The sequence below is a fragment of the Heloderma suspectum genome, chromosome 14 (assembly GCF_057233095.1).
Source record: "Heloderma suspectum isolate Gila_16-S chromosome 14, 16-S_ref, whole genome shotgun sequence".
Lineage (NCBI taxonomy): Eukaryota > Metazoa > Chordata > Lepidosauria > Squamata > Helodermatidae > Heloderma > Heloderma suspectum.
Genome location: NC_139471.1, coordinates 19,743,344 through 19,758,841, shown reverse-complemented (window position 1 = coordinate 19,758,841; position 15,498 = coordinate 19,743,344). Strand labels below are relative to the sequence as shown.

General features: G+C 45.1%; 1 protein-coding gene across 2 annotated transcripts in view; it reads right to left on the bottom strand.

Annotated features, from left to right (window-relative positions):
• Positions 1–15,498, bottom strand: part of EEIG1 (estrogen-induced osteoclastogenesis regulator 1) — a 59,600-nt gene that overhangs the window by 17,089 nt on the left and 27,013 nt on the right. The window contains exons 1-3 of one of the 2 annotated variants that reach the window (XM_084820985.1): positions 7,193–7,281; positions 6,429–6,549; positions 5,616–5,645 (exon numbers count right to left, since the gene is read on the bottom strand). In XM_084820985.1, coding sequence (XP_084677111.1) covers positions 5,616–5,645; positions 6,429–6,491 — 93 coding nt within the window. In that variant the 5' untranslated portion in view covers positions 6,492–6,549; positions 7,193–7,281. Of the gene's footprint in view, positions 1–5,615; positions 5,646–6,428; positions 6,550–7,192; positions 7,282–15,498 lie in introns of those variants that run through there. The other variant, XM_084820984.1, reaches the window with a different exon arrangement.

The window sequence follows — 15,498 nt, the reverse complement described above, 5'->3', positions numbered from 1 at the left end:
CTGTGCAGCTTCTGCGATCCTGGAAGCAGACTTTTTAGAAGTCACAGAACTTACCCCGTGACTGAAATGTACGGGCTCTCTTATACAATGCTACTTAGGCAAATGGGGATGTCAGGTGAACTCCTGCAAATGCAAACAAACCACCAACAACCCCCACCTCCATCACCAACCCTCAAACAGATGATGTTCCAAGCCTTGCCTAATTATATTTTTTGCCTCTTGAGTATTTCCTTTCCTCTTGATCTTCACCACATGCCCACGGCTCACTCTTGCTATTTAAAGTCACCTGCTTTTGTCATAGGTGGTATTTCCCTGTTGGCTAACTCACCCCACCCTCCTTGTATTAGTCAACAGCTTGGAACCCTGAAGGAGTGGGAGGGTTCCCTCAGGTTTTTGATTCAGAGAGGTGGCCTACTTTTCCAACATTTTTTTCCCCCTGCCCATTTTTAAAAGCCACTTATCCATGCCCATGACTGCTTTCTAGGCTGAAATACAAACAAGAAAAGCCTTCTCTTTGTCAAGGGATTGGCCTCTCTACTCTGCTAATGCCTTTGTGCATGGCAGAGAAACACCGGACCCTTGTTTGTACAAGGCAGGTTCATCCAAAGATACTGCAGGCTTCAAGTCCAAGCGTCATCTATACTTTGGCAACATGCTGAGATCTGAGTTTTTCCAGGAAATGGATTCCTGAGAGCAAGGAGGTGACTGAGCATTGCAAGAGGAAGGTCAATCCTTTTAACAAAAGGATGTTCAGATATAACCTTTCAGTGCAGTTTCCTTCATTTTCACTCCCAACATCCAGCCCAGCACCACCATCTGCCTGAGAGACTGGGAGTTTCCATTCCATCAGCACATCCAGTAGGTTTGGTTCCATCCATGGGTTCCTCTCCCAAAAGGAATGCTAGCACTTAGTACAGAGAGTTGTGGAAACCGGGCTTCTGAGCAGTACAGGCACTAAAAGGGGAAGTATCTCATGGAAAGAGAGCAAGAAGGAAAACTCTTAAGACTGACATTCCTCTCCACTCTGCAGTGGGAGAAGCACTGGGGTATGGGGACCGCAAATGGGGACTGCAAAGGCACCCATTTGTAGCTTCTGGAGCTATTGAGCAGTTATGGAAAGGGGGGAAATCCAATAATTTAGAGGGGACACTAACTTGAGTGAGCTCACTGCCCTTTTTACTGTCATCTTCTGAAGAATAATGACTATTTGGTGATAGCAGCACAGAATACAAGTAGAAAGAGCCCTGCCAAATTAGACCATGTAGACCAGCATCCTGTTTCCCAGAACAGAACATAGAAGCTTAACTCAGAGGCTTTACAATCTATGCCAGAAGAACAAGGACGGATGAGAAAGGGTGGGAAGGGAGATCAGAGCTCAATGTATAGGATAGCACAGGTGACAATGGGGATACAGGTAAGGAGTGGTTCAGGAAAGGCAGTGAGGGAGGATTTGGAAGAGAGGGAGGCATCAAAGAGAAAAGGTAGAGGCTCCTTTAGGTATAGGAAGTTGCATGGCAGGAAGCATAGCCATGAGTGTGACAGCAGGAAACAGACAGGGCTGACAGATGACTCCATCTGTCTCTTGCACTTGGCATGGGAAAGACAAACGGGAACACCATCAGGTGCACAGCTGTAGGCACAGCTCTCGGCACAGCTCTTCCATCACCTCATATTGCCCCCTCTCAACTTCAGCTAAGGATCTCTCTAGTTTAGTATTTCCACACAAATTATGATTAACATTACGGATCGAGGCCTTGTTTTCACTGAGGAGACGACCTGAACTATATGAAGCATGATTTAGTGCTTCTAAAAAAACAACAACGCTGAAATGTCAGGGAGAAGGGTTCTAGCTTAATTTTCTCCCAGCGTGCCAGTTTTCTATGCGGAGGGATATTTGATTTGCCTGTGTGCGCGTGTGTATGGATGGATTCCATCCTGTGAGACCTTCTCCTAAAAGACTGAAGTGGGATACCCAGACACAAACTGACCACCTTAGTGAAAGCTAAACCTGAAATGGGTGGGGGTTCCTCCATGTTCAGGTGTTGCATGCCTCTCCCTTCTATTTATTCTTAAAAACTGTAGGTTGAATTATAGAAGAGACCATCAGAGGCCTCAATTACCCACAAAAACAGGAGCAGCACAAGCAAAGACTGTGGCTTTCTCCCTCCTGTATGCCTCTTACCTTGAGAGAGACAAAAGCATTAGTCAGCTCTCAAAAGAGCTTTGTAATGACAACTGAGTCAGATGGGTGGTTCATCCAGCCCAGCAACCTGAACGTAGTGAAGCTAAACTTCCATGATTTAAATGTTTAAAAACAGCAGAGTTTGCAGAATACTACAAGTGCAGTGCATGCCATTTACTAGATGCATTCTTTGTAGGTAGTAAATACTCTGCCTATAAAAAGGCACAGTATTTTAATAAGAACAATGGCAGCAAGGAAAGGAGTGGTGGTGGGTTCTCAGGAACAGCAGGTGCAGTGACTGCAAAAGGGTGTGTGTGGGGGGTGCTAGCCAACTCTACAACACAAAGTAATTTAGGTGCTGCTCAGTGTGGGGCTGGGGCATAGCAGCCTTCCACTCAGTGCATTTTCCAGACCAGGGGTGTTGAACTTCTTTCAGACAAAGGGCCAAACTGAATTTCAGAGACACTCTTGGGGCAGGGTCAGAATACCAGAAATATCAGCATATTTTAGCTTAAAGCTCTTTTTGCCTGTAACTGAGCCTTAGGAGAGGCATTCTTTAAAAATGTTTTAACTCTTTTAACCTGCTGTTTTATTCTTTTACTGAAATCTTCTGATGTGGAGCGGTATATAAATATTGTATGGAAGGAAGGAAGCAAGTAAATAAATTCTTTTTGAGCAGGAAAAAATGTACAGAAGTCAGGAAATGACCAGCAGTTAGGGGAAAGGGGCATGGCCATTTCAGAAACCCACCAGGGCTGGACTGGGATCCGAAGCAGGCCAGAATTGGCCCACGGGCCTGAGGTTTAACCCCCCTGTTCCAAACCAATATTGGTTGCCATCTTGCTATAGATGGTAGGAGCCACATCTCCTTTACAAATGGCCACCAGCATCTCACATTGAACAGTAAGTCTTCAGAGTCCATGGACTTGTCTCTGTTCCCCTTCTTCTCCCCCACCCCCAATACTGCCAGGAAAAGACTCCAGTTAGTTCCAGCTAGTTATTAAACTTCATGCATCATCAATTGGGAACAGAGCTGTCTCTTGCCCCTAGAAATACTTTTAAGTCCCAAATGACGTTGGAACTGGATTTCTGTCCAACAGCGGGATCAGAGAAGTAACATAAAGTCTAAAAACCGAAACGAGTGTCATCACAGCTCCCCTTCACTGTCTAAAATTGACCAGTCTTTCACAGAGCCAGAAACACTCCTTTAGGATGCATCTCAATACTACAGAATATTTCAGTGGGAGGGGAGGGGTGGGACAGGGTAAGCGATAGCTCAGTGGCTTTGTGCACAGAAAGTCCCCAATTCATTTTCTAGCATCTCCAGCATGAATAGAACTCAGCTAGCAGGACTGGGAATGAGCACTGCCCGATACCTGGACGAGATGGACCACTGGTCTGTTTTGGTACAGGGCAGCTTCATACAGTTCTTTGCATGATCCAGGACAATGTGATTTGACACAGCTAACTCGTCAATCCAAGCTTGTTGCTGACTTGGGTGGGTGAGGGAAAGAGAAGAAAGGAAATAAAATAGACCTATTACCTGAAAAGGAGAAATCTCTTTTACGATAGTCACAAGGTAGAGAGGAAGCCCACACGTAGCTCAGGATTTCCCTAAACTAAAAAGTAAAGTAAAAAATAAAGGTGTCCCCAACCAGTCATGTCCGACTCTTGGGTGTGGTGCTCATCTCCATTTCTAAGCCGAAGAGCCAGCGCTGTCTGAAGACGCTTCCGTGGTCATGTGGCTGGCATTACTGAACACCAAGGTGCATGGAACGCTGTTACCTTTCCCACCAAAGCGGTACCTATATATCTACTTGCAATTTCTTGCTTTCGAACTGCTAGGTTGGCAGGAGCTGGGACTGAAGACGGGAGCTCACTCCGTCACGCGGCACTCGGGTCTCCAACTGCTGTCCTGCCGACCTTCCGGTCTGCAGTTCAGTGTCTTAACCACTAAGCCACCGCGGCCCCATTTCCCTAAACTACTTGGTTCCAATTTCTTGTTGGGGAGTGGGGGGTAGTTGCCATATTTAGAAGTACCATGATCTTTTTTCTTAAAGAAACCAGTTCCACCAAGACCATAAGCAACTACCTTATACTATTAATCCATCTAACTCAGTATTGCCTGTGAGACAATGACTGGCAGCAGCTCTCCAGGGTTTCAGTCAGGAGTTTTTCCCAGCCCCACCTAGGGATTCCAGGGATTGAACCCAGGACTTTTGCATCCAAAGTGGATGTTCTACTACTGAGCCACGGCTCGTTCTCAAACCAGTAGCCATACCTGGGCAGTGAAGAACTCTAAACACGCTTTCAGAGGAAGGGAGGCACTTTAGGTTATTCCTTCCCCAAAGTGGGTCTGCAATTCCATGTGCCCCTCTCAAGGGAAATCTCATGTTGTTTGATTAAATGCCTAGATCCTTGCTTAGCCTTTTCTACCTAGCTCAAAGAAGTATTTGGGAACAAGGTGTGGTGGAATGAACAAAAAGTTACCAAGAGCAATACTCCCTCTCCAACTTAAGGAATCTGAGTTCACACCATGCTGTTTTGCTACAGCAGTGGCAGACAACTTGATGCCCTCTAGATGTTTTGGACTGGTACTCCTATAATCCATGACCACTGGCCATCCTGGCTGGGGCTTATAGGAATTGTAGCTCAAACAGAAGGGCACCAGTTTTTCTACAACGGTGCTTCCTGCAGCAAAATGCAAGCAGTAGATGTGCATTCCTAAACACAGAGTGCGCATGCAACACAGACCCAAAATTCATCAGGGCTTCCCAGTGTGTGTACATACATGTGTGTCTGCCATTCACACGGTTTGCCTTCACTGCGGGAAACACGATCTCTGCGTAATGCAAGAACTGCCCATCCCTCACGTACCAGAATGACTCCACTCCATTAGCACATCTCTGTTGGCAGAGGCATTTCTTCCTTGGATTAGCAGTCACAAGCAGGGGTACCTTGTTGGCCATGAGCCAGGAAACCATTGATTTAAGCCTTGCCTCACCTAAGGTCATCTAGTGAGCTCTTAGGCAAGAGAGGAAGTGGCATAGCTCAGTGTGAAAACCCATGCTTTATACACAGAGGGTCCCTGGTTCAATCCTACTTCAGAGAATGTCCTGTTTGGGGGCTTCCAGAGGCATGTGTCTGGCCACGGTTTATAAATTACACACCACTGTGTGTAAATACTAGGCTAGCGCTACCAATGGTCTGACTCCATATAATAAGGAAGTTTCACATTGTTATTAGCTATCTTCTCTGCACTTCAATCTTCCCCCATTTGCATGATGTTGATAATACAGGCCTACCTTACAGAGCAATTGTAAGGATTTCCGAGGATATACGTGAAGTGCTTTGAAGACCCATAGGCTTTGTTTAATATGATTACAATGGGAACAAAGAACAGTTCTTGCTTTCCCCCTCACATTCCTCTTACCTTGGAATAGGTTTTCCCTCCCTTCAATTCCTGTAATGAGAAAGGAAAAAAAAATAGATGTAAGAGAAAGGATGCATCAGTTTTACTGCTGGACTGGGAGCAAAGCCATTTTTCTTTATCAGCATAATTACTCACATCCAGGATCACCCATTGGCCAACATCCTGCACATTGAAGGTACCTTTCAGTCCAATGGAAGTAACACTCAGTACTAAGCATTCATCCACTGCTTGCAGTAATTTGCTGCTTCACTGGGCACTTAGATAGGCTTGTTAGCTTTTCCAGAAAAAATGAAGTACAGTTGCCCAGGGCTATTCAAGTTATCAGTTAAGCGGCAAGCATTTAGGACCAACGTTGCTTATGTGTTTTCCGTTATCTAACTCAAAGATACCTCGTTTTATTATGTGCATTTCCTACATCCTCCCTCTGGCATAGCAACCCATACGGGAATGCATTTTACTTGAGAATTGTGCTACAAAGAATGAGAGTTTGTGGCCCTCTACGTAAAGGATTGGTAGGCAGGCATGAAGCTTACAGGCTGTGGTGGAAACTCAGGTGGGACTGGAGTCTTAAGTACAGTACTCTCTATAAGATGGGGTGAAAATGTGCTCAATCTAAGCCGAGGGAACAAAACTTCCAAAAGGCAAAGCTTTGCTCGACACAGAACTGTAAACCAAACCAGCAACTTCACTCACAAGTAGCTTTGCTCTTTGGCATGCCCCACTTGGAAATAGTCATGAGGTCTTATTGGTACAATTACATTTCTAGGACAGAAGCCAAGCAGAATCACTGGACAGGGAGGAAAAGATGCTCACCTTGCGGACAGACACACGGCAGATGCAGGGGTCCAAGAGCCCAGTAGCAGGGTTGGCACTCATTTTACAGACAAAGGTAAACTTCTTCTTCCAACGAACACAGTTCTCCTGAACTTCTTCCCTACAGAAAAAAGACAAAAAAAACAAAACAGCCCATGCTGGATCAGGCCATTACAGGTTCTATGACCGAGCTACCTTGTCTGCAGATTCACAGAAGTTGTAGTAGTGGTGGTGTCTGGTTTCTTTAGACAGAAGGAAATAGTCACATTACACCTATAGTTAGTCTTGGGCTTTATATGCAGTTTGGGAACATGTCTGTCTGTACTAGCTAGATAAACAAGTGTAACAGCATGAGCAAGGGGTGGGGGGTGGGGGAGAGACCCATGGAAGTGTCATGGGTGAAGGGGGACTTGAAGCACACCCTTGCACACACGACGTGCAGCCCCTCCCAATGCAGGTTAATGGATCCTTTGTGGGGAGGAAACGGGATTCAGAGGCTAACTGCCTCCTCTAGGATCCTTCCAATGGTAGTGAGGTGCCTAATTCTCCTCCACGTTTATGTTGCGTGCTTCTCTTCAGCCCAACCCCCAGCCTGTTGGGCCTAGCTCCACTGCTGCTGTGGGCCCCACAGTTTTGGAACCAGAATCCGATTCAGACTTAGAACACAACAATTTAGAACCCAGTCCAGTTGTGCGAAGCTTAGATCCTGAGAGTCTGGCTGTGCCTGGCTTCCCATCTGACTGCAGGTCAAAGGAAGGTGATACCTGCAAGATACAGCCTTGAATCAGACCTCTAATTTATAATCTGAGAAATCTTCTGTAGGAACTGAGCAGGATGATGACTCTGCAGAGGAGGGGGCTTCAGGGGTATCACCCAGTGGAGACATCAACTGAAAGGGGTGGAACAAAAATGCAACTTCAGACATAATGCTCATTTACAGGCCAAATTTCCTTGTCAGTTTAGATCGTCAGAAGTGGGGCTTTAGCATCTCCTCCCCTGTATTTAAGTCGGTGCACAGGCTGAAGAGCTGTGAAGAGAATGTCTTAATTGCTCAGAATGCCTTCTTGCCTGGACTTGTTCATAAATCATGAACTCTTGTCTGCCTTGAATCTTATATCGTTAAGACTGTGACTTGCAATATATTGCTGGGACTCTGACTCTGTATGAATTCTTGCCTTGGGACTGTCTCTTGAACAAAGTAACGTGCCAATAGCCTTTGCACAGGTTATTTGAGTCATTGGGAATTATAAACTCTGTAAGCTCTGCCAGGAACTCTGGAAAGTTTGATCTGTGTAACCTGATCTACTACAATAAAGAGCTTCATTGTCATCAGTGATCTGTGTCCACATGCCAGAAGGTGCCAGAAGCTAGGCCTGATACAGCCCTGGCCAACTGACAGCTCACGCCTTCTTGTCAGTACGCATGCACACCCCTTGACCTTGCTGGTTTGGGGGAGCGGCAGATTATTCCATCGTCACCCCAAATATTGTTTTTGTAAGGGTCTGATAATCTCGTGCCACCCTTGTCCCCATTTAGGCTTTTACAGCGTTACGGTGAAAACCTTTTGATTCTGGCAGGCTTTTGCTTTGCTAGATTTTAAGATTATTTGTACCCATCGTGCCTGCATCTATTGTATTTTACTGATGCTGTGATTTCATTGTGACATTGTAATTCTAATGATGTAAGCCACCTTGGAGGCATCAGAAGGTTGGGGTAAAATTTCTTGTAAATAAAGGATTGGAACGGGAGAAATCAGGAAGAAATTTGTATCTGGCTTACATCTACCAAAAGGAGAAAGCAGAATTTGGGCACTGGAAACTGTATGGTAAGCATATGCTCTCTGGCCAGTTGCCTCCTGCAAACCCAACCAGAAATACATGGGTTTGTGGGTACTTGTTACCAGCCACAGGACACCTAACAATATGAATGGCTCAGGTAGAGACCAACACAGGCAATCTATTATCCTTCAGTAGATTCCTATATTTTAACTTTATGAGCAAAGAAACAGGAGTGAAAACATTTAGGCCAGTGGTGTGTGGACTTCAAGCTTGCAGGATCCCCTTTGTTTACTAGAACCCTGAGATCCACCAACTAGAGTTTAGTGCCAAAGACGTACACTTAGAACTAAAGATTGCCAAGCCCAGGAGATTGTTTTGAGTAACCAGAACTGAATATAGCCCACAGTACTTCCACACAAACCCCCACTCGTGGTTATCCCAAGATTTTATTTCAGTACTATAATTGTGGAGTGACGGAAAGGAGTCATTTTGTTGCCGCTATTGTGAAACTAGTGGGAGTCAGAAATCCTTGCTGATTTACTGTAAATCACCCAGAGATCTACCAGTAGATTAAGATCCTATTTTCTGCCCACCCCTGATTTGGGCTGCTTCTGTTGATGGTGGGGGTGGCAGGGAAGCAGTAAGAAGATCCAGACGTTATTTCTTCCCTGTGCTGGACCATGCAGGATAGCTGTGGAAATGGGTGTAGGGTCCGGTGGGAGAGAATGGGTGGAACTGGACAAATCCTTTTTCATGGTGAACTGACACAAACAAGTATGAGTCTGCATGAGAGAGAGGATGCAGTTTTAGGAATCAGGAAGACTTGCCTGATCTATTTATGGGTTAGTCCTCAGATAATTAAGTTCTCAGGGCATAATTTGGAGGGGATGAGAAACAGACGATGCTGAAATTACCTGGGAATGGGAGTTCTGGAGCGGCTAGCTAGCAATTTTTAAAAGCACAGAAGTGGAGAGTGGAAAAATGGCACAAGGGAGGCACTAGATGAGATTGTGCGTCAATAATTAAAAGCAGTTCTCTCCCTGCAGGCATCATGCAAGTGAACAGAACTAGCATTGCTAGGAAGAAAGGAGTTTTATTATCTCCAGCTTGAGTTCAGTGTGCTCCCAGCATTTGAATATTCAGCTGGACCAAAAGAGGACCCTCCCCAATTCTCGTAAGTAAGTCCAGAAAAGGTGCACATTCCTGAAAGTGTATATAAGACCCCAAGTAGTTATGTTAATGTCTGAAAGCCACCAAAGGACAACACCTTTACTAGGACCAACTTTAAAATAAATGTCATGAAGTAGTAAGGACATAGGAACTGCTCTGCTAGATCAGACCAAAGGCCTATCTAGTCCTAGAGCCATCTAGATGCCTGAAGGAAGCCCACAAAGCAGGATGAGAGCGCAAGCTTTCAAGTTCTCCAGAACTCACTGGTCAGTCTGAGCTATTTTAGTTGGTCCTAATAAAAGAAATTGTACCCTACTGTAGCATTTGGATTATTTCTAATGGACCAACATGGCTACCTACAATTTTTATGTACCAACATGGGTCATTTGTCACAAACTGACGCTCCAAACTGAGACACAAACCAACTCTCTTCCAAGAGTGTTCCCTGCTTAACCACTCACCTATGGCTGGTAAGAATAGCAACCAAGTAGACTATTTACAAACCTGCCTCTCTTGATTGAGATACCCCTGCTTGGCTTGCAGGCCTCGGCTTTGGCAAGACTATTAAAGGCAGTTGAGAGGAACACGCTTCTGGAGTGCAGATGCAGCGATGGGGAGGGGGGGAGGCACATGGCTAGGCAAGCAGGTTTGCATCGCAAGGTGAGAGAACAGCCCCAAATTTTTATAGTTTGGTCCCCTGCGTAGTTTCACCAAGAGTGCAGCAACATCAGGTGCTCCCAGGCCATTCACCAGGACCTTCACTGCAATTTCTTGCTTTGAAGACAAGGACCAGAGAGACCCAGATCAACTGCCCACTCAGCCACGCAACTCCCTTGGCAGCTTTGGGCCATTCACTATCTCTCAGCCAAACCTGCCTCTCTGGATTGTTGTGAGGACAAATAGCCACCCTGAATACCTAGGGGGAAGCATGGGATATAAATATAAACAAATAAAAAAAACTGTGGGACTACTTGAGGAGAATTGAAGCATTTTGCATTTAATAGCTGCATCACTGATGCACTCAGAAGCAGAGAACATTCCTGGGGGAGAGGGGGGCGAAATATTTGGGGAGCAAGAGGAGTTGTATGTCTTTTTTGAAGCAGAATTCTAGAAATAAGTTTCATATGATACCATAAAGCCTGGGTTATATGCATGGTATATTTTTGCCTGCCTAGCTCCTGCCTTCAAAGGAGGAAATTACAGAGAGCATGTTTTAAAAGCTGACCTGGATGAGACTGAAGAATCTGTGTAACCAGCCAAATATACAATTAAAGAGGGAGCATTCACAGAGAACAAGGTGCTGGGGAGCAAGGCACAAAGACGGAGGAAAGTGACAACTTTTCACAACCAAGATAACCCGGTTTCATGCCAAATTAGAAGCCAGAAATAGATGCATCTAATTTTAAAACGTTACCCTGTGATTGAGAAACAAAAAATAGACGAGACCAGTGCTGGCCAGCTCATCACTGGGCTTGCAAGAGGCTGTTCAGTATCGTTACTGCGTCCCTAGAAGTCAGACCTATGTTTTTGTCCAGATGGTACTGTTGTTGTTGTTCAGTTGTTCAGTCGTGTCCGACTCTTCGTGACCCCATGGACCATAGCACGCCAGGCCTTCCTGTCCTCCGCTCTCTCCCGGAGCGTGCTCAAGTCCATATTCATTGCATCGGTGATGCTATCTAGCCATCTCATCCTCTGTCGTCCCCTTCTCCTTTTGCCTTCAGTCTTTCCCAGCATCAGGGTCTTTTCCAGAGAGTTTTCTCTTCGCATTAGGTGGCCAAAATATTGGAGCTTCAGCTTCAGTATCTGTCCTTCCAATGAGCACTCAGGGTTGATTTCCTTTAGGATGGACTGATTTGACCTCCTTGCAGTCCAGGGGACTAGTAAGAGTCTTCTCCAGCACCACAGTTCAAAAGCATCGATTCTTTAGCGCTCAGCCTTCCTTATAGTCCAGCTCTCACAGCCATACGTCGCTACTGGGAAAACCATAGCTTTGATTAGATGGACCTTTGTCGGCAAGGTGATGTCTCTGCTTCTTACTATGCTGTCTAGGTTTGCCATAGCTTTCCTCCCAAGGAGCAAGCGTCTTTTAATTTCATGGCTACAGTCACTGTCTGCGGTGATCTTGGAGCCCAAGAAAGTAAAATCTGTCACTGCTTCCATTTCTTCCCCTTCTATATGCCAGGAAGTGATGGGGCCAGATGCCATGATCTTCGTTTTTTTAATGTTGAGTTTCAAACCAGCTTTTGCACTCTCCACTTTCACCCTCAACAAGAGGCTCTTAAGATCCTCTTCGCTTTCTGCCATTAGGGTGGTATCGTCTGCATATCGGAGGTTGTTGATAATTCTCCCGGCAATCTTAATTCCGACCTGTGATTCATCCAACCCCGCGTTTCTCATGATGTACTCTGCATATAAGTTAAATAAGCAGGGTGACAATATGAAGCCTTGTCGTACTCCTTTCCCAATTTTGAACCACTCGGTTGTTCCATGTCTGGTTCTTACTGTTGCTTCTTGACCCTCGTACAGGTTTCTCAGGAGACAGGTAAGGTGGTCTGGTACTCCCATTACTTTAAGAATTTGCCACAGTTTGTTGTGATCCACACAATCAAAGGCTTTAGCGTAGTCAATGAAGCAGAAATAGACGTTTTTCTGGAATTCTCTTGCTTTCTCCATGATCCAGCGAACGTTGGCGATTTGATTTCTAGTTCCTCTGCCTCTTCGAAACCCAGCTTGTACTTCCGGTAGTTCTCGGTTCGCATACTGCTGAAGCCTAGCTTGTAGGATTTTGAGCATCACCTTGCTGGCATGTGAAATGAGCGCAATTGTGCGGTAGTTTGAACACTCTTTGGCGTTGCCCTTCTTTGGAACTGGAATGTAAACTGACCTTTTCCAGTCTTGCAGCCATTGTTGAGTGTTCCAATTTTGTTGGCATATTGAATGCAGCACTTTAACAGCATCATCTTTTAGGATTTTAAATAGCTCAGCTGGAAGACTGTCATCTCCGCTAGCTTTGTTGTTACTAATGCTTCCTAAGGCCCACTTGACTTCACTCTCGAGGATGTCCGGGTCAAGTTCAGTGACCGCATTATCATGGCTGTCAGGGACATTCAGATCTTTCCTGTATAGTTCTTCTGTGTATTCTTGCCACCTCTTCTTAATCTCATCTGCTTCTGTTAGGTCCTTGCCTTCTTTGTCCTTTATCATGCCTGTCTTTGCACAAAACGTTCCCTTGAGATCTCCGATTTTCTTGAAGAGATCTCTAGTCTTTCCCATTCTGTTGTTTTCCTCGATTTCCTTGCATTGTTCATTTAAGAAGGCCTTCTTGTCTCTCCTTGCTATTCTCTGGAGCTCTTCCCCTTTCTCCCTTGCTTTTCGCTTCCCTTCTTTCTTCAGCTACTTGTAAAGCCTCATCAGACAGCCACTTGGCTTTCTTGCATTTCTTTTTCTTTGGGATGGATTTCGTTGCTGCCTGCTGAACAGTGTTACGGATCTCCATCCATAGTTCCTCAGGCACTTTGTCTATCAGGTCTAATCCCTGAAATCTATTCCTCACCTCCACTGTATATTCATAAGGGATATGATTTAGGTCATACCTGAATGGTTTAGTGGTTTTCCCTACGTTCCTCAATTTAAGCTGAAATTTTGCAACAAGAAGCTCATGATCTGAGCCACAGTCAGTTCCAGGTCTTGTTTTTACTGACTGTATAGAGCTTCTCCATCTTTGACTGCAAAGGACATAATCAATCTGATTTCGATATTGACCATCTGGTGATGTCCATGTGTAGAGTCGCCTCTTGTGCTGTTGGAAAAGAGTGTTTGCTATGATCAGCGTGTTCTCTTGGCAAAACTCGATTAGCTTTTGTCCTGCTTCATTTTGTGCACCAAGGCCATGCCTGCCTGTTATCCCAGTGATTTCTTGACTTCCTACTTTAGCATTCCAATCCCCTATGATGAAGAGGACATCTTTTTTTGGTGTTAGTTCTAGAAGGTGTTGTAGGTCTTCATAGAACCCATCAACCTCAGCTTCTTCGGCATCAGTGGTTGGGGCATAGACTTGAATTACTGTGATGCTGAATGGTTTGCCTTGGAGTCGTACTGAGATCATTCTATCGTTTTTAAGATTGTCCCCCAGTACTGCTTTTCCCACCCTTCTGTTGACTATGAGTGCTACTCCATTTCTTCTAGGGGATTCTTGCCCACAGTAGTAGATATGATGGTCACCTGAATTAAATTCGCCCATGCCTGTCCATTTTAGTTTGCTGATTCCCAAGATGTCGATGTTCAATCTTGCCATCTCATGTCTGACCACCTCTAGCTTACCTTGATTCATTGATCTGACATTCCAGGTTCCTAAACAATACTGTTCTTTACAGCATCGGACTTCCTTTTCACCACCAGACACATCCACAGCTGAGCGTCCTTTCGGCTTTGACCCAGCCGCTTCACTCTTTCTGGCGCTACTTGGAAATACCCTCTGCTCTTCCCCAGTAGTATATTGGACACCTTCCGACCTGAGGGGCTCATCTTCTGGTGTCGTATCTTTTAGCCTTGTGATACGTTCCATGGGGTTTTCTTGGCAAGGATACTGGAGTGGGTTGCCATTTCCTTCTCCAGTGGACCACATTTTGTCAGAACTCTCTGCCATGACCTGTCCGACTTGGGTGGCCCTGCACGACATAGCTTATGGCTTCACTGAGTTACGCAAGCCCCTTCGCCACAACAAGGCAGTGATCCATGAAGGGGCCAGATGGTATACTGAGCTAGAAAAGGTAGAGAAAAGGACAGCTAAAATGATCAAGAGACTGGAGCAACTCGCCTATGAGCAAAGCTTACAATATTTGGGGCGTCTTAACTTAAGGGAAAAAGGTGAGTAAGGGGAGACATGATGGAAGTATACAAAATTATGCATGGTGTGGAGAAAGTGGATGGGAAGAAGTTTCTCTCTCTCAAAATACTAGAATCAGGGATCATTCCATGAAGCTGAATGTTGGGGGGATTCAGGACAGACTTCTTCACACAGTGCATTGTTAAACTATGGAATTCGCTACCACTTGGATGGCTTTAAAAAGGAATTAGACAAATTTATGGAAGCTAAGTCTATCGGTGGCTACTAGTCATGATAACTATATATTCCCTCCAGAATCAAAGGCCATATGCCTCTCAATCCCAATTATAAGGGAACATGAGCAAGAGGGTGCTATTGCGCTCATGTCCTGCTTGTGGCTTTCCCATTGGGGCATCTTTTTGGCCACTGTGAAAACAGAGCATTGGACTAGAAAGGCCTTTGGTCTGATCCAGCATGAGTTGGATTGTCATGTGTCAGCCAACTTAAAAACATTCAAAATTTTTAAAAGGCCAATTAAAAAAATCTTATGAAAAGCAGGTTAGAAACAGTCATAAAATTAAAATGGCAAAGTTATTGCTAGCTGTAGTGGCTCCATCCTATTTATTCTCTTAACTTGCCAAAATCAAGACAGTGTGTGTATGCTCTGTAAAATAAAGGCTGTTTTCCCTGCATTCCTGAAGTCGCAGGCAGTTCAAGTTTCCAGGACAGCTAATTTTGCACAACAGCTTCCTTAAGTTTTACACTGAAAACAGATGTGGAAAAGGCCAAGTATCCAAAGTCGTGCATGTAAATGTTCGCTTGAGCAAACGAGAGGCAGATTTAGCCCTCCCTATTTAAAAACCCAAATGAAACAACACTGAGAAAACTTTTAGCTTCCCCAGAATTCTTTGATCTGGATGTTAAGCAAACAACTTCGTGAAGCAGGGAGAGAGGGAGAAGTTAAAAGGAAATATGTTGCTGGCCACTGTGGGGAAACCCACCCAACCTGCTCTATGGAAGATGGAGTGGAAAAGGTGTTGCACAGATTAGGCAGTGCTAGGTGCAAACAGCAGCAGCAGCAGCCACTCTTAACATAGAAGCCAGCAGTTATTCAGATGCCTACTCGCTGTTTTGACTTGATTCTCAAGGTCACTGTGCTTTTGCAGTATCTGCCTGATTGAAATGAACACTAAAATATAAATCTGGGTCAAGCCTTCAAAGCAGCACTAATCCTCTCGTGGGATTGCAACAGATGGCTCTGTCTCGCATACTGGCTTCACCAGTTTGGGGATGCCCC